The 23,045-nt window shown below is 42.5% G+C and overlaps 2 protein-coding genes and 1 long non-coding RNA gene across 5 annotated transcripts in view; 1 reads left to right on the top strand and 2 right to left on the bottom strand.

Annotated features, from left to right (window-relative positions):
- LOC139354644 (probable cytochrome P450 6u1) overlaps positions 1-8,267 on the top strand; it is a 120,000-nt gene extending 111,733 nt beyond the window's left edge. Inside the window, exon 2 of the mRNA XM_070998894.1 lies at positions 8,100-8,267. Coding sequence (XP_070854995.1) covers positions 8,100-8,252 — 153 coding nt within the window. The 3' untranslated portion in view covers positions 8,253-8,267. The remainder of the gene's footprint in view (positions 1-8,099) is intronic.
- LOC139354643 (uncharacterized) lies at positions 6,557-7,816 on the bottom strand. The gene is made up of 3 exons (XR_011605569.1): positions 7,641-7,816; positions 7,250-7,583; positions 6,557-7,103 (listed from the first exon to the last, which is right to left on the bottom strand). It is a non-coding gene; the product is annotated as an uncharacterized lncRNA (long non-coding RNA).
- A 2,757-nt stretch (positions 8,268-11,024) lies between the features above and the next one.
- LOC139354640 (uncharacterized) lies at positions 11,025-12,696 on the bottom strand. Of its 3 annotated transcripts, none has more exons than XM_070998892.1 (5): positions 12,404-12,696; positions 12,123-12,349; positions 12,004-12,061; positions 11,609-11,941; positions 11,025-11,515 (listed from the first exon to the last, which is right to left on the bottom strand). In XM_070998892.1, exons 4-5 carry the CDS (start codon positions 11,794-11,796, stop codon positions 11,494-11,496), a joined length of 210 nt encoding a protein of 69 aa, XP_070854993.1. In that variant the 5' UTR covers positions 11,797-11,941; positions 12,004-12,061; positions 12,123-12,349; positions 12,404-12,696; the 3' UTR covers positions 11,025-11,493. The 3 variants fall into 3 exon arrangements, 2 of the variants coding, with proteins under 2 accessions (XP_070854993.1, XP_070854992.1); XR_011605567.1 differs by having other exon boundaries at positions 11,050-11,515; positions 11,605-11,941; XM_070998891.1 differs by having other exon boundaries at positions 11,229-11,941; positions 12,404-12,692.
- Positions 12,697-23,045: the final 10,349 nt, after the last annotated feature.

The raw sequence follows: 23,045 nt of genomic DNA, 5'->3' as shown, positions 1-23,045 counted from the left end.
ACTATCCGAGCTCAACACGTTCCTTGAAGACGCCGCTATCGAAGAATTGGACCAAGAGAGAGAGACCGTTCGTATGGAAGCGAAGAGTAACATCTCCAAAATTCAGCAAGAGAATCGTAGGTCCTTTAACAAGGGTCGTAAGAAGGAGCTGAATTACAAAATCAACGAACTCGTCGCCATAAAGCGCACACAGTACGGGACCGGCTTAAAGTTAAAGCCAAAATTCTTTGGACCTTACAAAGTAGTCAGGACTCTTCCCCATGGCCGATATGACGTGGAGAAAGTTGGTGACCATGAAGGTCCAGGGAAAACATCAACCGTCGCTGAATATATGAGGAAATGGAATCTTCAGTCAGACTCAGCAGAAGAACCATCATTCGAGCCGAATGATGAATCAGGATGGCCGATTGTGGGAAAGGAAAAGAAGACAAGGAGTGGTCATGTCTACAACAGCTCTGCCTAAACTTATTTTACTTTATTTACATTAAGGTATATTCAAATCTGTTAACGTAAAATTATCGCTTGCAACTCTGTTAAAATATTATATTCGATACCACACGAAAAGAATCGTCGCATAGAGTACTCGCTTTTGCTTTCTGTTTTTCCGAGGAAGAAGATGTAAAACGGAATATCTTATTGTCTATCAATTAAATAAAGTCAATAAACTTAATTGTTGAGATTATCTCTGAACCATCACCGGCGATCCTACATCGATTGGTCCAAAAAACGCCCACGCCAAAACCACTCCCACTCTAACGCCCATAACGCTTAAATCTGTATACCGCCGGTAGGTGCCGCATTGTAATCTCGCTTTGCTACTTGCATATCTCTATTTAGCTGAGTAACGGGTATCTGATAGTCGAGGTACTCGACTATAGCGTTCTTCCTTGTTATTAATTACAGCTGCAAGGGTTGACAAACTTCGGCTTGCCGACGTTAACTTCCTTTCTTGTTAGAACTCATTTTTGTTGTTAAGATTCGTTACAAATGAATATTAATAACATTAAACCACAATTTGTACTTTTGTGTACGTAAAAAAACATGGCTATTTAAATAAAAGTCTCCATTTTAGTACCAACAGCAAAAAAAAAAGTTGTTAATGTATACAATAATTTGTATATAATAATTTATTTACAAAAAAAAAAAACAAAAAAATCTAGGGACTGAAAACAAATATTTCAGCATTTCTTCTCTTGTTTTTTAAAGTTTTTCTTATATTTTTTGGCAAAGCTGATAATAAGTCTATTGAAAAAGTAAGCATAAATCGTTCCATTTTAAGCATATTATCCGAGGAACCTGTTCCAGAACCAAAAAATGCAGAAGGTCTACCCAAACTTCGCCCGCGCCTTACTAAGTTAGTTTTTATTCGGGCCGAAAGTAACTATTATTTTTAAGTTTAATTTTTAAAAGACTTCTGGGATTTTTACTTTTAATGGCAAAGATAAAATTTCTTTTATTATAAACTAGCAAGCCCGGCGAAGTCCGTTTCGCCACCAGATGGCTTCGTTTTATACAACATTCCGTTTGGTGTTTAAAAGATGAAGAATTTTTTTTTTTTTTGGCCTCTGGCATTCCGCCGAGTACATACATATAACAACGTATGACACCAAAAACTCGATACTTAGTAAGCACATCCGTCATAACCTTGAGTTTTTGCTGAAATACTCTGGCGATTATGTCATGGCGATCTTGCGGTTTTTGGCCCGGTTCCAACTCACGTTCAATTTCCGTCCACTTCGGATTGCAAGTGAACGTAATAAATAAATCTGGAGTTCCCTAATTTTGCACGTACGTCATAGCGTCTTGAGCGTATTCGTGCATGTAGGTCTTCCGATTTAAGATGATGAGAGAATCGTCAGACGGCCAATATTCTGAACATCACCATCTGAATGAATTGCACCACGCAAGTGTATATAGTCTCAGATCGTAGCTTTGCCTGATCGAATCGGATGAACGCTAAACGTTCGGTCTCGACTTTGATATACACGTCGACAGCGAGTTGCTGGAATAGCCGACGGCACTTCAGAATGACATTATCCTGATGTGTACGAGTCATCATACGATAAGCATAGTAAATCATTGCGCTTAGATTTTTATACCCGTTACTCGTAGACTAAAAGGGTATACTAGATTCGTCGGAAAGTATGTAACAGGCAGAAGGAAGCGTTTCCGACCCCACAAAGTATATATATTCTTGATCAGGATCACTAGCCGAGTCGATCTAGCCATGTCCGTCTGTCCGTCTGTCCGTCTGCCTGTCCGTCCGGATGAACGCTGAGATCTCGGAAACTATGGGAGCTAGGCTATTGAGATTTGGCGTGCAGATTCCTGAGCTTCTTACGCAGCGCAAGTTTGTTTCAGCACAGTGCCACGCCCACTATAACGCCCACAAACCGCCCAAAACTGTGGCTCCTACAGTTTTGATGCTAGAATAAAAATTTTAACTGAAATGTATTGTTCTCATCAATACCTATCGATTGACCCAAAAAAAAGTTTGCCACGCCGACTTTAACGCCCACAAACCGCGAAAATCTGTGACGCCCACAATTTTCATGCTAGATAAAAAATTTTAACTGAAATGTATTGGTCTCGTCGATACCTATCGATTGATCCAAAAAAAATTTGCCACGCCCACTCTAACGCCCATAACGATTAAATCTGTATACCGCCGGTAGGTGGCGCATTTTAATATCGCTTTTCTGCTTGCATATCTCCATATAGCTAAGTAACGGGTATCTGATAGCCGAGGTACTCGACTATAGCGTTCTTCCTTGTTATTCGTTGATACGCCTGAAAATGAAAAATTAAATGAATTGTTAATGGAAACCAATAATATTGTACCCGTAAGTGGATAGACCATCTGCAACGTGATGTCGTATCCGTCTTGCCCTTGCTAATAAATGATTGGATATTGTAACGCATCGTGGAAACGATGTGTCTCGTTTATACGCATGATATTGCTTCTTCGCTGAACGACAATGCACTGTGGGGAATTTTCCTACTTTTTGCAACACTTAAATGTTGTATTTTTTAAATTAGGTATATAAAATTTAAAGGGAATAAAATAAATAAGATGGGCGTGATCCTGCCTTTTTTTTATTTTTGTTTTCTTCTTAATTAAATACAAATTTTTTTAATTTAATTTAATTAATTTAAAAAAAATATTGGCGTTTTTATTTTCTATTTTTATACCCTTGCAGAGGGTATATTGATTTCAGTCAGAAGTTTGCAACGCAGTGAAGGAGACGTTTCCGACCCCATAAAGTATATATATTCTGGATCAGCATGACTAGACGAGTCGACCTAGCCATGTCCGTCTGTCCGTCTGTCCGTCCGTTTCTACGCAAACTAGTCTCTCAGTTTTAAAGCTATCGGGCTGAAACTTTCCCAAAAGTCTTATATCTTTTGCAGGTAGTATATAAGTCGGAACCAGCCGGATCGGACAACTATATCTTATAGCTCCCCTAGGAATAATCGGACAAAAAAATTTAAAAAAATTATATCCTTGGTGTTTTTTAGCATATAACCTCCTAAGCTTGGAAATAACATTTTTTAATTAGTTTTGAATTTCGAATTTAATTTTATCAAACAAATTTTATCAGCCATAGGAACGGTCATAAAATTGGTGGAAAAATAATATGAAACAAATTATAGCTTCGGTGTTTTTCAACATATAACCTCCAACGCTTGGAAATAACATTTTTTAATTAGTTCTGAATTTCGAATTTAATTTTATCAAAATCGGACGACTATATCATATAGCTGCCATAGGAACGATCGGAAAATTGGTAGGAAAATAACATGAAACAAATTATAGCTTCGGTGTTTTTTAACATATAACCTCCTACGCTTGGAAATAACATTTTTTAATTAGTTCTGAGTTTCGAATTTAATTTTATCAAAATCGGACGACTATATCATATAGCTGCCACAGGAACGATCGGAAAATTGGTAGGAAAATAATATGAAACAAATTATAGCTTCGGTGTTTTTTGACATATTATCTTATACTATTTGGAATATCATTTTTTGTGTTTTTAAATTTAATAATTATAGCTGCAAGGGTATATAAGCTTCGGCTTGCCGAAGCTAACTTCCTTTCTTGTTTTTCTTATAAAATATACAAATAGGGTAACAATCATTATTACAACTAAGATCAAAGATGTGTGTCCGGAAAGTTGGTGAAATGGTAGTTCTTTTAATTTAAGCTTGTGAATTTATAAATAATTTAGTTAATTTTTTAAGCGGTTTATTTCGCCAGGATGATTAACAATTGGTGAGTCTTATTGGTTCCAAACAATCTTGGGTATTTTGCTAATGTCTCCTATAAATGACAAGGACAACGTTCCCTGATCTTCTGTTGGTATACTGTGGTGTGCAATTAGAATCTTATCATGAACTCTAGCAGTGCTATCCGACCTTTTTGTTAAGATCCCTTGTTTTGCCAAACCTACTATTTTTAACCTAGTGGTGCCGCAATGAATTCAAGCCTTTGTGTTATCCTCAACCTTAAAGAGCCAACTACTTTTTTTTTCTAACTCTGTCCAATACGACTTGCTCTCGACAATTGATTTGTATATGCAATTTGATGCTCTATTTAGTTTAAGAGACTTCAATTCACAACTGCCATTGCTAACACTACTCCAAGGCCAACTTCCTTAAAAATGTTTTTATTGGATTGCCACCTTTGGCACTTATTTAGGGTAGATTCTTTCATAAGGTGATATGCATCTATCTCGATGTTATAAACTAAATATTGAACATCGACGTTACCATTATCATGAGTTCTTCAATTCTAAAAGGTTTTAGAATAACTCTTAATAATGATGATGCATATTGACCAAACAAAGGTATCTTTGCATTTATCATAAGCCTTTTATCAACAAAAAAAGGGCTTACCTGTGAGTACAGTATAGACTTCTTCAAGTTCTGTGCCAGGAAAACCTAATTGTCTGATAAACTGTCTTTTATTTTCGAATTCTCACTTTTGAGCTGACTGGGCTTCAAAATGTTAGTATTAAGTCCACCATGATTAATGTCTATTAGTAAGCTTATGATTTTAGATTGTATTTTTTCGCATTCATCTATTATGTTAGTTAATTGTGTGGCTTTTATAAATAAGTTGATAGACTCCTTGTATACATAGTACGATTTTTGTAGTGTAGCCGTCATATACTCCATTCGCGTTTGCATTCCCGTAAAATTAACATCAGTCGTACTCTTTAAAATGTTTGCTGTAAAATCGACTAAAAAAATGTGTTTCTCTTAAAAAGTTTTTATATTGTCTTCCATTTGAATCCTATCGACTGCATCCATTATTCCAAATAAAATATAGTAGAGTATAGTTTGCAACGCCCACTCTAACGCCCATAACGCCGGTAGGTGGCGCATTTTAATCTCGCTTTGCTGCTTGCATTTCTCTATTTCCCTTTGGTCCCTTTAGCTGAGTAACGGGTATCTGATAGTCGAGGTACTCGACTATAGCGTTCTTCCTTGTTATACCCTTGCAGAGGGTATATTGATTTCAGTCAGAAGTTTGCAACGCAGTCAAGGAGACGTTTCCGACCCCATAAAGTATATATATTCTTGATCAGCATGACTAGACGAGTCGATCTAGCCATGTCCGTCTGTCCGTCTGTCCGTCCGTTTCTACGCAAACTAGTCTCTCAGTTTTAAAGCTATCGGGCTGAAACTTTCCCAAAAGTCTTATATCTTTTGCCAGTAGTATATAAGTCGGAACCAGCCGGATCGGACAACTATATCTTATAGCTCCCGTAGGAATAATAGGAAAAAAAAATTTAAAAAAAATATATCTCTGGTGTTTTTTAGCATATAACCTCCTAAGCTTGGAAATAACATTTTTTAATTAGTTTTGAATTTCGAATTTAATTTTATCAAAATCGGACGACTATATCGTATAGCAGCCATAGGAACGGTCATAAAATTGGTGGAAAAATAATATGAAACAAATTATAGCTTCGGTGTTTTTCAACATATAACCTCCAACGCTTGGAAATAACATTTTTTAATTAGTTCTGAATTTCGAATTGAATTTTATCAAAATAGAAACGATCGTAAAATCGGTGGGAAAACAACATGAAACAAATTATAGCTTCGGTGTTTTTTAACATATAACCTCCTACGCTTGGAAATAACATTTTTTAATTAGTTCTGAGTTTCGAATTTAATTTTATCAAAATCGGTCTACTATATCATATAGCTGCCATAGGAACGATCGGAAAATTGGTAGGAAAATAATATGAAACAAATTATAGCTTCGGTGTTTTTTGACATATTATCTTATACTATTGGGAATATCATTTTTTGTGTTTTTAAATTTAATAATTATAGCTGCAAGGGTATATAAGCTTCGGCTTGCCGAAGCTAACTTTCTTTCTTGTTTATATTGTTACCACTATAATTTTTAACAAAAATCCTAAAATCCTTTATATCAACGTTAATAAATTGAAATGATGTTGTAAAATAATTTTAAAATAATCGTTATTTATTAAGAAATATAATTGCAAACTGTTTTTTTAAGATAACATCGAAACTGTCATTTACCAGTCACAAATGCGAGAACTACACAGTATTAGGTACAGGTCTTTAAAGCAAAATTTTAGAGAAAGAACTAAATACTATACAAGACTAAAGGTTTCAGAGGTGGAAACAGGAGGAATCAATTTGTAGCTCCATTTAAAAATACAAATTAACTTTTGGTTTTGGTTTTTTTTTAGGTTAGAACTTTTGGTTTTCTCCAAAAAAAAGTGGTAAAATTCCCCATAGTGCAATGTCTCGAGGATCTTCATTGAATCTTGGCACATGTTCACCTGTTGGGGTACAATCCGCTCTTATGTCAAAATTTTGCGTATCCGATGGCATTCGTTCCAATGCTGCTTTGAACATATTAACCACAGCATTATTAGCGTGAAAAAATGCTTGCAATTGTTCAACAATTTGTCCCTTTAGCTGCTGTGTTCCCTGTATATTGCAACGGACATTCAGCTGATCCACCATCGACGAAATGAAATATATTTGCAGAAATTTAAGCGGTTCATCTGGTGTTGGCAGCATTGAACCATGCAAAATATTTGTCCTTGTATCTGTAATTGCAAACAATCATTTGTTGAAGAATACGGTGTAACTTCTGATCGTGTGATGATGTAGTGTGTGGTGTATATGTAGTTGTTAAGTGTTGCAATTCATTGTTTTTGTGTGAGTGATTGGTTATGTGTGTTGTTTCTTTTACCTTGCAACTCGGCAAGAAGCCGCCTTCTCGAATGATATTAGCTCCAAAGGAAGTCATGCAAAAGCAGTTATTGCTTTGTTGAAGAAAATAGCTGGAATCGGGATCACTTCCATCGAGCAATGGTTTCAGTGGCTGTTGTGGTGTAAGTAATGGATCCATTTTGACTGTTCCACTTGCGCAGCCGTTTCTCTTTGGACTTTAAAGCATTGCAATATCGGCATACAGTAGTCACTGGTCCAATATATACATTTTCATCATCACGGTAGTTCACAGTGGGATCATATTAGAATGCCAAGCGATTGAATGATGCCAATGATCTTCGTGTGCTCACGCGCTGTCTCAATCGCGTTGTTTTAATCCCCATCCACATAATTTATACAGTTCAACTTACCACCTTAAAGACAAATGCCTGCTGTTGAAATTGAGTAAAAATTTGCACAATACATGTGATTGATTTGATGGTATCCAATTGAAATGTTAGGAAACGAATAGCTTTTTTTTTACTTTTTTCACAATTTCACAGTGAACACAATACCGGTTTGTCACATGAAATTAACTGAGCAGAACGCATGCTATGTATCAGAGATGACGCTGTATGTAAAAAAAAGGATTTTCCCGCTTTTCTATTGAAATTTTTCGTGAATTTTCTTTGCTACAAATCTCACGGAGCCCGAGACCTTTCCAACGAATGCAAAACCGTGGAAATCGGTTCATGCGTTAAAACTTCACGAAGGAAACCCCGACTAATTTTTATATAGTAGATACAACCTACAAATACTATTACTTTCGGTCACTCGTTTTTATTCTCGTCTAGTTCTATTTTTAAAACTAATTCCTTTTCTTATACTAGATGGTGGAACCCTCGGAGCCTCCCGAAAAGGCGCTGCAGAAGGCAATGCGGTGTGTGAATAATTTTAGCTGCAACGCCGGCCCCAGATGCTGGCGAGGAGGTGCCAACGACTCCGTTAGGACGGGGAACCCCCGAGGCAATATTTTGAAATAAAAATGAAAATAATTCAAAAAATAAAACTGTAAATATATTTGCTGCTACGCAATGAAAAGGTGCTTAACATGTGCTTTTTGGCTGCTTAAACGAGCGCTCAACGTGTTCTGAACGTGTGTTTTTTGCTGCTTAAATGAGCGCTCCACGTGTACACTTTTGCTGCTCAAAAAAAAACGCTCAAATGGGTGCTCAAAAAAAAGCTAAGTGCGTGCTAGTTTTTGAACACTGATGAACCCTATAACATGCCTATGTTATTTTAAGCACTCATTTTCTAAGAAATCAGAAGCCACATTGAATTGCAAACAAGCCACTGGAAAAGGGCCATCATACAAGCAAGCCAATGGAAAACTACCAAGAAACTAAAAACCCTAAAATGTAGACTGTTCTGGCTGTTCTGTCTATCGGCGCGTTCCCACACTTCAGGAAACTCATATTTCGGGACCTGATCTGGAATCCAAAGTCCAATTCAGAAAGTCAATCAGTAATAAGAAAATCACTCATCAAAAGCTCTAAAGCTCAGAACCGAAGTTTAATCGTAAATGAAGTAGTAGTTTGATAGCGAGTATTATATGAGACATGTAACATAGAGGTCGGTGTTCTTCCAATCAAAAGTATATTGTATCGGTTGATTTATTGATTTTATTTACTTGAGCATACCCATAAATTAAGACGCTAGTCACAAGTTTAAAATATGAAAGTTGAAATTAAAGTTGATCTTATATGCTAAAATTTGGGTCGAGTCAGATGGTATATGGACAAATAATTACAAATCTTAAAAAATACAATTTAAATATATAATCAGTTTCATTATTACTGTTATTACAATTATTTTCGTTTATTTTTATTTTTAAAATTTTAATTTTTTATATTTTTAATTAGTTAATTTTGACTTTAAATTTTACATATTAATTTTTAATTTTTATTATTAGCTGTCACTTTCTCTCTAAATTTTAGTTCCAATATGCTAAATTGTGTAGTTTAATAGTCAGGTGGTGCTCTTAAATAGTCTTAAAATAGTCTTGCAGTGCGATTTCAAATTGAGTTTCGTTACTGATTGCCTTGATGGTGTGTGGAAGTTGGTTCCAAGTACGAACAGCATTTACAAGGAACTGCCTCCTTTTGCATACTTATACTTAAAGCTTATTATGTTTCTGGTTCTTCTTGATGAGCTAAAAATAAGTTTTTTATACAGATACGACGGCTCTTGTTTGCTTATAATTTTATGGAGTAGTATTAGGGCCCTAAGGTTTGTCCAGGATTTAAGTGGCATGTTAAAGATTTTAATTGTAATGTCACTTATATGGTCAGCTCTTTGTCTAGTATAGATATATCTTGCCACATTATTAAACGATACTTGCAGCTTGCGCTGACCGGAGCTCCAGTCACTAAATACCTCTGGTCCATAAAAAAGTACCGGCATGAGTTACATTTTTGCAATTGTCTCTCTAGTTTTGGTCGGTAAGAAGTCATTGGTCAAGTATAAGTTTTTAAGTATCGCATACATTTTTCCCACAGATGTATTAATGTGATCATCCCACGTCAATGTTTGACTAAACGTAAATCCTAAATTAATTGCAGTTTTTACATACTAATAGGAGCATTATTAATCGATTGTTTTTGCAATGAATCGGTAGCCTTTACTCTTTTACCTACAATACATTTAGATTTTTTCGGGTTTAAGCCTGAATTTTCAATTCAGTTTGACAGACACTTATACATTCATTAATTCTACGAATAGGAAGGCTTACATACATTTGGACATAATCAGCATACATGTGTACTTCACAGTTTGACATATTACTAGGTAAATCATTTACATACACCGAGAACAGTAATGGACCTAGGACGGATCCTTGAGGCACACCACATTTCAGACAAAGAAAAGACGAATACACATTATTTACGAAAACCGACTGCCCGCGATTGCTCAAATAAGAACAAATTAGTTGCACTGATGCACGCGAGAAATTACATAGCCGTTTTAACTTAATACAATGTTATGTTGTAAGTCCATTTTTTCCGTGATGTCTTCAACTATTTTAATTTTAGCTGTTGTACAGCTTCTGCCAACACGGAACCCTGATTGCTTATCCGTTAGAATATTGTTACTTGTTAAATAATTTGTCATCTGACCAGCCATAAGCCGTTGGAAGACTTTTGACAAATATGGTAGGACTGAAATTGGCCTATATTAATTTGCAGATTTTGGAATCGGTATAATTTTAGCTAATTCCCAAGAGTCGGGAAATGTTGATTGTGTAAGTGCAGTATTATATATGAAAGTTATGGATGGTAGTATTTTTGGCAATAGTATCTTTTTAAATTTTGGGTTTATGTCGTTGACTCCAGTGGCCTTTAACTTAATTAGTAGCATTGACTTAAGGACATCGGACTCAGTTACACACGCGAAACTAAAACTACTGTCACAGGTACCATTATCACAGCCGCAATTTATATTATCACAATTTCGATATGTATTTCGGGGTAGGTGATCAAGATAGTCATCTTTAGTTACGTCAGGAACTTTGCAGTCTACAAAATTTTTGTTAAGTGCATCAGGTTTGGCATCACATCGGGTAATGTTGGATTTACCTATGCCAAGTTTTTTAATATCAGCCCATTTCTGCTGCCTCGATGTTGCCCTATTAAATCTGCTAAAGAAATATTTGCGTTTTTCTTGATTAATTAATTGTGAAACATTTTTCCTTAGAGTTTTATATTGCGCTGCGTGCTGGCTCGTCTTGTATCGCTTCCATTTTTTAAATGCATTATCCCGTTTGTCAATAAGTACTTTAATTGCTGACTTAAACCATGGATTTTCACGTGGCTTGGTCATTTTCGTCACTAATGGTACTGATCGATTATATAAGTATGTTATATTATCTTGTAGGACAGTCAATTGAGAATTAATATTTGTATAGTCATAAATAGAGTCCCAGTCACATAAATTACAGGCGGTACTTAGTAAGGTAATGTGTTGCAATTGAAGTCGAGTGGGAGCGACGTTATCGATAGTTTAGGTCGATAGGGCGATAGCTGCAGCAGCGGGATGAGTCTGGCGGGCGATCTGGCCATATGAAGATTAATCCTGGTTCGCTCTGGGATTACTTAAAATGGCCCATGTATCCAATGACCCAATGTCGAGAGAGGCCATGTAATATGGCGGGGGGCGATGATCAGCAGATAGCGTGATAGTCGCGGCCATACTGTCCAGCAATCAAGGCAGATGCAGCTAGGAGTGCTAGTAAAAATTTTCTTTGTGCCTTAAATTAAAAAGCAGCCGGGGTCCCAATACAAAGGGCCCGGGAAGAATTTATTTGGACTCTACTGACATCGCCATACTTCGACATACCTACCAGCCCGACTTGGCTGACCAGCAACCGGTGTCCGTTCGACCCGTGCCAGCGACCAACCAGGAAAGCCTTCTACAATCGACGCCGACGACGTCAACACTTCCCGGTGAGTCCGTTCCGGCGTACCGCGTCCTCCTCCTCCTCTCGGGAACTTCCAGCGGTTGCATTGCGGCGCTGAGAAGTATCGCCATTTTGTCTGGCAGCCGAATCTCGGACTGCCCGTGCACCACTCACCGGAGAGCGCCGTTTTCCCGTGTGGAGACCCGTGTCGCTGCTGGCCTCCAAGGGAAGTCATCAGCCCGGGCTATCATCGCCTCCAGGCCGGCCCGACAGTGGCTGAAAATTAAGAGAAATTAAATACACCTGTACCTCGATTATATATAGTGATATCTACTTACCTGTTTGTGAGTTTATCCGGAGTTAGACCCGAGAGCCTTATTTGTCCTCATTGTTTGCCTAAAATTAAAAAGGTCGCGAGCGTTAGTTAAATGGTATAGTTTACAGTGCAGTTACGTACCTTTTTGGCCTGTCCCTTCTTTTCCCTTGGAGCTCCTCAGGATTAGGTGACCATACGCACGCGCATCGCGCATGTTCCCTTGAGGCCCGCGTTTCCATGCGAGCTCTACCAATACATGGCTGGTGGAGCATAGTTTCCGCGGCGCCTGTACCCTTTCCCAGCAAAACAAATCCTCTGCTTTGACCGCGTAAATATCCGAGACGGCGGCCAGGTTTCGGTCTTAGAGGCTGAGGAAGGATAAATCTATTAAGAGGAGAATGTATATGAACGATTGTACTTACCATATTTATTAAACCTTTGTAATACCCACTATGTGTGAATAAGCTTTCCCAGTGGGGGAGATGGAACCGTAGCCGCAGTCGCGAGGAGGGGGCTCCTGCCGACTGCGAATGGGTGGTGCCCTGCAGCATCTTGAGGGCATCCATGGTTGGGTGGGAGCGCTTGGCTAGGACATCGATAGCCACCAAATGTAATCCATTTTCCCGACAATAATTGTAGATTTTTGCTTTGTTTACGTTTTTGCCCTTAGTGATGACCGATAGATTAGTAAAGTGAGACCGCGAAGTTATCGATACTTATGTTGCGAGCAGTGGCATTAGGGGTACTCTGCCCTGAAGACGACTGAGCTAGCGGCACTGCCACCGACAAAAAGCAGTTCGTAACATATTGGCGCCCAATTTAAACAAAATAAATTGTCGAGGCGACGACGTCTCGCCCAGTTATGACCCTGATGCCCCCGCCATCACGACCTATGGCTTACAACATAGATTGCAATTGCTAGGGAGTGGTGACGGGGAAGTCAGCTGAGTAGGGAAGTTGGAAGTAGAACGGGAGGCACGTCGACATTGCCGACCATTTGCTCCTGGTCACAGGTTTACCAGTGAACCGGTGATGGCATCTTGGGGCAAACCAAGATTTGCATCACGGGATGCACTGACGAGAATCTGTGATAATTTCTGTGATAGAGTAGTTTTAAGGCTTGTATTTTGTTATTTACTTATTTGAAATGTTTTTTTTTGTTAGGATGTGGTGTTCCTGGGTTTTTCTCCCCGTCCTGGACTTCTAATTTTATGTCGGTTGTGAACTTAATTGCGTAATCGTGACCCGTAGCAACCCTACGCGCTGCACGGTTGCCTCGACTTAACATAGAAAAAAAGGGCGGGAAAGAAAAGCCAACAGGAGCCAAACCAGCCGATGTCCTTAACTGGCGGCTATCACCACGGGTGATAGCTAGTCCAGTTGACGAACGGCTAGGCGGAGACGGGAAAATCGGATTTTTGGAAAAAGCGCAAGACAGTTAGGTCGGAAGCCCACCGGCGAGGGTCAGTTCCATCTCCCCAAAACCAGAGTAGTAGGAAGAAAAAAAATAATACAAGGAAATAGGAGATTTGGAGAGGAGTTGGAAAGTGAGGAAGATTTGTATATTGTTATTTACTTGTGCTATTAGTTATTTTTGTATTTATTTTCTTATTTATTATATTATTTATTATTGTATTTATTTGTTGTCTTATTTATTTATTTATTTATCATATTTATTATCGCATTAGTAGTTCTTAAGTATTAATTTCAAAATTCTTGGGAAGTATGTCCGAGGGTAAGGACGTCAGGGATAAGCACGGTCACCAGCTCAGGTCGATGGGTCCTCCTGGCGACGACAAGGACGATGTCTGGTCCACGGACGTAGAGGGTGCTGCTGGGTTGCCGCGGATATCGCTGGCTGGGGGTTTACCCAGAACGCCGGTAGGCGGTAGTGCGGTGGATCGGATTCGGAATCAACCGGCGGATCTGGAGCACCATCGGTCGCCCAGGGTCCTGGACTTCAAGGCAATCGTCGAGGCGCAGGATCGACTTCTGGTTCCGGAGCAGCCGGGTCCACAAAAGCCGAACACGGAACGGGATACTGCGGCGGAGTCGGCGATGAACGCAGCTCTGGCACAGGCTGCCCAAACATATCGCGCGCCACAGGAGGTAGGAGTGAGCCAGGCGTTGCGGGAAGAAATCAGGAACGGATTCATCGACATGATGAAGTTGTTGAACGACGTCCTGAGGCCAGCCGAGAGCAAACCGCAGCCGCTTCAGGAGGGCGCGAGTCGCCAAGTGTCGATGGTGGCCACCCCGTCGTGTCCAGAAGGCGGCGCAAATGGCCCAGCGGGGATTCCGCAGCGACAGGATATAGGAGGATGCGACCGAAGGCCACCGGAATTGCCGCCCAGGCAGCGACCTCGACTGCCGGTAGATGACTCTCCAGGGATCGACAGCAGCCTGAGCCAGGAACCCGAGTATCATCGGACAGGCAGGAGCGATCGCCACGCACGGCCATGGCGCATCGAGGACCGAAGGACGGCGGATTTTCGGGACGAGCCACGGTTATACGCCAACGCGGGAGCCGGCAACGGAAACCGCTACATCCGAGTGGACCGATGGAACCTCTCATTCGGCGGCGAAGACGATGGCCATTCCGTGGACGACTTCGTGTTCCGTCTGGAGTTCCTGCAGCGGCAGCATCAATGTCCGTGGAGTGAAGTTCTGCGCAACTTCCACGTACTCTTATCGGGCAGAGCGAAGGAGTGGTACTGGGTACATGTACGCCAGTCCAGAGTGGACACTTGGGCCCAGCTGCGCAGGGCTCTGATGGATCGGTTCCGTGGCCACCAGACGGAACACGAAAGGATGCACGAGCTCCTACAGCGTGAGCAACAGCCGGGAGAGAGCGCGGATGACTACATCCATTCGACGCAGCAACTCGCCTCACGCCTGAAAAAACCAATGCCAGAGCGGCAGTTGGTTAAGGTGGTGAAAAAGGGTTTGAGGGATGGCATCGCTAGATATGTTTACGCGATGGACGTACTCACGGTGGACGAACTTCGCGAAGAGTGCGTCGAAGTGGAGAGGAGTTTCGGTCGTCGAGGGCGTGCTGCTTACCTGCAGCAGAACAAGGTACGGGTCAGCGAGGCGCACGTACAGGACGAAGTCGACGAGCACCGACACCTGGAGGTGGACGAGCTACGTGGGCGAGTCCGAAATACATTTAGGCCAGGTTGCTGGAATTGCGGGGCGGCGGAGCACGGATTCCAAGATTGCGAGGCCACGGAGTGGAGGAGATTTTGTTTCCGGTGCGGCAAGCCGGGCGTCATTTCTCCGAAATGTCCCGATTGCGCGGAAAACGGTCGGCTGGGCAGTCCGAAAGCGGGAGGGACTCGCCCAGGTTGGAATCCCGCGAAGTAGTGCCGAAGAAAGAAGAAGAAGAAAAGAAAGTACATAGTCCATCTAATAGTAATAAGTATTTATTAAGATACCTACCGGAGGATGAGAGGCTTCGCCGTTATATGGAGGCACGAAACCGGATCTTTGCGGAGCATCAGCTGAGCGGCATGCGTCTGGTCTCACGGAGAGTCCAGAAGGCAAGGGAGCGCTTCAGGATGAGGAGATCGAGACGACGAGAGGTGGTGGCGGCCGTTAAGCACATTGATTCCGCTGATCCTCGACCCTTCGCCGACGTGGAGACCTTGGGCAAGCAGCTCACCGGCTTGTTAGATACAGGCGCTAGCGTAAGTGTGCTGGGCAAAGGCTGTCGAGAGCTCGTGGAAGCGCTGGGAGTTACCGTCCAACCGTATTTTTCGGTAGTCCGTACGGCTTCTGGCGAAGATCGATCCATCATCGGACGCTTGGAGCTGCCTGTGAGGTACAAAGGCGTAAGTAAGCCCGTCACGTTCTACCTGTGCCCATACCTGGAACAAACGGCGTACTTCGGAGTGGACTTCTGGCGAGCCTTCGGACTAGCTCCAGCCGTCGTGGGGAAGCCGGCGACGAGAGGCGTCAAGGCAGCGGAGGAAATCCATGCCAGCCAGATGGAGCACTATGCCGACCAGGAAGATGAGGACGTGGTAAGGGAGGAACCCGAATCCTGGAGCCTTTCTGCGGAGGAAAAGCTGGCGTTAGGTCAAGGAGGAGTTCCTTACCTTTGAGAGGGACGGCCTCGGAGTCACCAGCATGGAGAGGCATTCCATCGAGCTGATGGAAGGAGCTCGGGTCTTTAAGGATCGTCCGTATCCGATGTCTCCGGCGAAGCAGAAGGTGGTCGAAGACGAAATCGACAAGATGTTGGAGCTGGGTGTCATCGAGGAGAGCAAAAGCCCGTGGAGCAATCGCACAACAGTGGTGTCGAAGCCAGGGAAAGACCGGTTCTGCCTGGATGCCCGGAAGTTGAACGCCTTGACTATCAAAGATGCATACCCTCTGCCCAGTATAGAAGGAATCCTCTCCAGAATAGACCAGACGCATTACATCTCCAGCGTTGACCTGAAGTTTGCGTTTTGGCAGATCGAACTGGATGAGAAGAGCAAGGAGTACACTGCGTTCACGGTTCCAGGCAGGCCGTTGTACAGTCTCAAATCAGCCGGATTGACCATAGGGTTAAAGAAGTCGAAGTTTTGCTTCAAATCTTTGACTTACCTAGGGTTTATAGTCGGAGGTGGACTGCTGCGGATGGATCCTGGACGTGTTACGGCAATCCAGAAGATGCCTTACCCGAAATCCATGAAGGAAGTACGTGCCTTCCTCGGCACAGCGGGATGGTATCGACGGTTCGTCAAGAACTTCGCTACGCTAGCCGCACCACTCTCCGAGTCCTTGAAGAAGGCTGGAAACACAAAGTTTTCCCTAAGTCCCAGCGCCACCCAAGCAGTGGATGACCTGAAGTTGGCCTTGACGAGCGCGCCGGTCCTGGTTCATGCGGATTTCAAGAAGCATTTCTTCATCCAGTGCGACGCATCCCACGTTGGCGTCGGCGCGGTATTGTTTCAGCGGAACCAGGACGGAGACGAGCAGCCCATCGCGTTCTTCTCGGCCAAGATGAACAAACACCAGGTTAACTACTCGGTCACGGAAAAGGAATGTCTGGCGGCCATCCTAGCTATTCGGAAGTTCAGACCGTATGTGGAAGGGATGCCCTTCACATGCATTACCGATCACGCCAGCCTTAAGTGGTTGATGACAATGAAGGATCTTTCCGGACGACTCGCAAGGTGGTCTCTCCAGCTGCAGGGCTACGATTTCAGCATCGAACATCGCAAAGGCAGCGAGAACGTAGTCGCCGACACCCTATCCCGCATCATCGAGGAAGTCCGGATAGATCCAACGGAGTTACTGGGATTCGAGACGACCGAATTTGCTGCGGAGGACTATAAGGAATTAGTGCAAGACGTGGAGTCCAACAGGGAGCACTTACCGGACCTCAAGGTGGATGGCGGACTCATCTTCAAGCGCATGAGTAACCCCAAAATGGACGAGGAATTGGAATAATCCGAATGGAAGCTGTGGATCCCGCAAAGCCTGACGCACAGCTTGGTAGAGCGTGCTCATTCGGACCCCAAGGCTGGCCATGGTGGGATGACGAAGACCTTGGAGATCCTGCGACGTCAGTTCTATTGGCCAGGGATGACCATCCAGGTACGGGAATACGTCCGGAGTTGCGATGTGTGCAAGGAATCCAAAGCGCCAAACTTCCGGATGCAGGTCGGAATCGGAAGGGTAGAGACGGAGAGGCCATTCCAGAAACTGTACATCGACTTCCTGGGCAAGTATCCGAGGTCCAAGAGTGGACACGCCTGGATATTTATCGTGGTGGACCACTTCTCGAAGTACACCTTCTTAAAGGCGATGAAGGAGGCGACGGCGTCGAACGTTGTAAATTTCCTGGTAAACGAGGTATTTTACAAGTTCGGGGTGCCTGAGACGATACATTCGGACAACGGCAAACAATTCGTATCCAAGGCGTTTGAGGAGATGATCGATGGCTTCGGTGTACAGCACATGAGGACTCCCGTATACTCACCACAGAGCAATGCCGCGGAGAGGGTAAACCGAAACGTCCTGGCCGCAATTCGCAGCTTCTTGGACGAAGATCACCGGGAATGGGATGCACATTTGCCGGAGATTGAGGTGGCCATCCGAAACACTGTCCACTCAGCCACAGGGGAAGCGCCGTTCTTCACTGTATTCGGCCATCACATGTTCCTCAACGGGTCCAGCTACAAACTAGCCAAACGACTCAGGTCTCTGGTCGACCATGAAATGGCCGGAATGCAGACCAAGGACAAACTTCGGGTTATCCACGCCAAGGTGCAGAAACAACTGGAGGGTGCATACCAGACGAGCCGGCAGCGCTACGATAAGCGAGCCCGTACTCTGCTCGCCAAGCCAGGCCAAGAAGTCTTCCGCCGCAACTTCGTGCTGAGTGATTTCAGCAAATCTTTTAACGCCAAGTTTGCTCGCAAGTTCCTTAAAGCCAGGGTGGTCAAATCCGTCGGCAGCAATGCATACCTGCTGGAAGATCTCCAAGGCCGCAGTCTGGGAGTGTATCACGCCAAAGACATCCGGTTGTGACCTGAAAGAAGGACAAAACAAAGTATACGAGCATCGCGATCACATCTGCAATACTTCCCGTCATGCGTGGGCCCCGCGTTAGGCGCCGATCGAACTGCAGGATGGTATCAGTGCCGTGTTGAATCCCATCGTATCTCCAAAGCTACCAATTATTTCATCGTTCTGCTGAAACTCCGGGCAGCGCCCCTCGAAATCTTTGGTTGATGTTGCAATTGGGGTCGAGTGGGAGCGACGTTATCGATAGTTTAGGTCGATAGGGCGATAGCTGCAGCAGCGGGATTAGTCTGGGGGGCGATCTGGCCATTTGATGATTAATCCCGGTTCGCTCTGGGATTACTTCAAATGGCCCATGTATCCAATGACCCAATGTCGAGAGAGGCCATGTAATATGGCGGGGGGCGATGATCAGCAGATAGCGTGATAGTCGCGGCCATACTGTCCAGCAATCAAGGCAGATGCAGCTAGGAGTGCTAGTAAAAATTTTCTTTGTGCCTTAAATTAGGAAGAATTTATTTGGACTCTACTGACATCGCCATACTTCGACATACCTACCAGCCCGACTTGGCTGACCAGCAACCGGTGTCCGTTCGACCCGTGCCAGCGACCAACCAGGAAAGCCTTCTACAATCGACGCCGACGACGTCAACACTTCCCGGTGAGTCCGTTCCGGCGTACCGCGTCCTCCTCCTCCTCTCGGAAACTTCCAGCGGTTGCATTGCGGCGCTGAGAAGTATCGCCATTTTGTCTGGCAGCCGAATCTCGGACTGCCCGTGCACCACTCACCGGAGAGCGCCGTTTTCCCGTGTGGAGACCCGTGTCGCTGCTGGCCTCCAAGGGAAGTCATCAGCCCGGGCTATCATCGCCTCCAGGCCGGCCCGACAGTGGCTGAAAATTAAGAGAAATTAAATACACGTGTACCTCGATTATATATAGTGATATCTACTTACCTGTTTGTGAGTTTATCCGGAGTAAGACCCGAGAGCCTTATTTGTCCTCGTTGTTTGCCTAAAATTAAAAAGGTCGCGAGCGTTAGTTAAATGGTATAGTTTACAGTGCAGTTACGTACCTTTTTGGCCTGTCCCTTCTTTTCCCTTGGAGCTCCTCAGGATTAAGTGACCATACGCGCATGTTCCCTTGAGGCCCGCGTTTCCATGCGAGCTCTACCAATACATGGCTGGTGGAGCATAGTTTCCGCGGCGCCTGTACCCTTTCCCAGCAAAACAAATCCTCTGCTTTGACCGCGTAAATATCCGAGACGGCGGCCAGGTTTCGGTCTTAGAGGCTGAGGAAGGATAAATCTATTAAGAGGAGAATGTATATGAACGATTGTACTTACCATATTTGTTAAACCTTTGTAATACCCACTATGTGTGAATAAGCTTTCCCAGTGGGGGAGATGGAACCGTAGCCGCAGTCGCGAGGGGGGGTCTCCTGCCGACTGCGAATGGGTGGTGCCCTGCAGCATCTTGAGGGCATCCATGGTTGGGTGGGAGCGCTTGGCTAGGACATCGATAGCCACCAAATGTAATCCATTTTCCCGACAATAATTGTAGATTTTTGCTTTGTTTACGTTTTTGCCCTTAGTGATGACCGATAGATTAGTAAAGTGAGACCGCGAAGTTATCGATACTTATGTTGCGAGCTGTGGCATTAGGGGTACTCTGCCCTGAAGACGACTGAGCTAGCGGCACTGCCACCGACAAAAAGCAGTTCGTAACAAATGTCAATATTTTTAAAGTTAAGTTTTTATTAATATTATAAATTAAATAAATTAGATCTTGTTTTGAAAACATTGGCATTGAAAGTTGACTATACATGGACATTTTATCATAGACAGTTACAAAAAATAAGTCAAGTAGAGTATCACAGTGGCTTAAAAAATGTGTAGGTACTGCTGAGCCAATAGACTCGATGTCGTCCGATAATTTATTTTCCTTTTAATTATTGCTGTTGAAATCCCCAGCAAGGATAACATCAGAGTAAGGGATAGATATAGAGGACAATAAGTCAATTAAATTTTGGTAGTCAATCAATCGGTTTGGTCTATAAACGCAGCCCATTAAAGTTTTGGATGAGTATAATGTATTTGTGATCTAAACAAATATCCATTCAACGGAGCTATCACTCGTTTACTTACATATATGTATGTATGGCTACTCCCCCAGCGTGGCTACGTCGGTCGGAACGAAAGAGATCATAACCACTACACTCTACTAACGAATCACTAACATAAGACATAAACCACGTTTCGGACAAACATATAACATCAATTTTAGAATAAACAAATAAATACCTACATTCTTAAATTTTATTCACTAAGATTTTAGCGTAAAGGGGTTATATACCTTTTTTATTTTCAAAAAATTGAAAATTTTTTTATTGCTTTATCTTAAAGAACAACTCCTTGAGAACATTTTCCCAAATTTTCATAGAGATTCGAGCAGTAGAAAAAAAGTTACAGCGCTCCTAACCGCGCGCCTCGTCGCGGCCCTTGAACTGAACTTGAAACTTTAAACGCGAATATCTCGAAATGGTGCTTCTTGAAAAATGACTTTGCGGTGATATGGATTGGCGGAAAACTACTGAACCGATTTACTTCAAACTTTTTTTTCTGTGCTTGAACGATCGACTTTTCACGCACAAACTTTTTTTTTGCCGAAATGAATTTTTTAGTGAAACTTCTAGCGACCAAAAAGTTCATTTTTAGCATAAAACGTTCCCGTATGCACAAAAAAAAAAATCTTAAAAAGCACAAGCACAAGGAATCACACTAAACTAATGAAATTTTTTTACTTTTATGGTTTCAGTTGACCTGTTCGACCTGGGGAAGTACCACCGCAAGGCTCTTAAAAAAAAAAGTCTCTAAGGGAAACAGCCACCCCTTAAAAACTATTTAATATTTTTCCACGAAATTTTGCACAAACATTGTTAATAAAGTGTACTATCAAAAAATTAAAACATTCATGTAATGAAATAATTGCTACATACCTAAAAAAAATCCAAGCTTTCCTCTTTTTCTTCGACAAAGAAGGTATATAACCCCTTAATATGGCATACACGAAGCCCAGTTCTCTGATTACCAAGTACTCTTAGCATCGTATAGCTGCTCACATTCGGTGAGCATACATTGTCATCCATTATCAACAGACCAGACAATCAGTAACGCATACGCACCTATTGATTTTGATATAATAATTAGTCTAAGCACCATTATTAAACATAAAAAAGAGTTTTGAGAGAGAGTGAGATACCTAATTAGGAGCGTCGTAATTTTAAGAGTTTGAAAAATCTTAAGTCTAATGTAAAGGGAGTATATGAATTTAAAGTACCTAGTTATAACAAGGAAGAACGCTATAGTCGAGTACCTCGACTATCAGATACCCGTTGCTCAGCTTATGGGACCAATGGGAAATGGAGATATGCAAGCAGCAAAGTGGGATTGAAATGCACCCCCTACCGGCGGTAGACAGATTTAAGCGTTATGGGCGTTAGAGTGGGCGTGGCAAAGTTTTTCTTGAATCAATCGATAGGTATTGACGAGACCAATACATTCCAGTTATTTAGCATGAAAATTGTGGGCGCCACAGGCTTGGGCGGTTACTCTCGAGTAACGGGTATAATTACCAATTACACTAAGAAAAATGCGATTTTAGTCCCAACAGCAAAATAAAAAATTGTAAATGTATACAATAATTTGCCACGCCCACTCTAACGCCCATAACGCTTAAATCTGTATACCGCCGGTAGGTGGCGCATTTTAATCTCGCTTTGCTACTTGCATATCTCTATTTAGGGTATCTGATAGTCGAGGTACTCGACTATAGCGTTCTTCCTTGTTTTTTCTGCAAAAGTCGAAAACGTTTCGGAACATCCTATTACTATTAGCTCATCTATGTAGAGGAATGGGATGCTTTCAAACCCGAAAGTGCGACTGTCATCATATGCTGAAATGAATTTTTGGCTATTTTAGGCCGTATGATAATCGAGAGAAAAGATAGGAGCCATTGCTCGTAGAAAATGAAATTATATTTCATGATGATTCCTCTAATTCTTAGATCTAAACAAGAGAAGTGTTTTGCTCGGTATATCGACGGTTCTTTGTAACGGAAGTTTATCTACTAATAGTTATACCCGTTACTCGTAGAGTAAAAGGGTATACTAGATTCGTCGGAAAGTATGTAACAGGCAGAAGGAAGCGTTTCCGACCCCATAAAGTATATATATTCTTGATCAGGATCACTAGCCGAGTCGATCTAGCCATGTCCGTCTGTCCGTCTGTCCGTCTGTCCGTCTGTCCGTCTGACCGTCTGTCCGTCTGTCCGTCTGTCCGTCTGTCTGTCCGTCCGGATGAACGCTGAGATCTCGGAAACTATGAGAGCTAGGCTATTGAGATTTGGCGTACAGATTCCTGAGCTTCTTACGCAGCGCAAGTTTGTTTCAGTAGACTGCCACGCCCACTCTAACGCCCACAAACCGCCCAAAACTGTAACTCCTACAGTTTTGATGCTAGATAGAAAATTTTAACTGAAATGTATTGTT

The sequence above is a fragment of the Drosophila suzukii genome, unplaced genomic scaffold (assembly GCF_043229965.1).
Source record: "Drosophila suzukii unplaced genomic scaffold, CBGP_Dsuzu_IsoJpt1.0 scf_12, whole genome shotgun sequence".
Lineage (NCBI taxonomy): Eukaryota > Metazoa > Arthropoda > Insecta > Diptera > Drosophilidae > Drosophila > Drosophila suzukii.
Note: the sequence above shows the minus strand (reverse complement) of the source record. Positions and strands in the feature narration are given on the sequence as shown.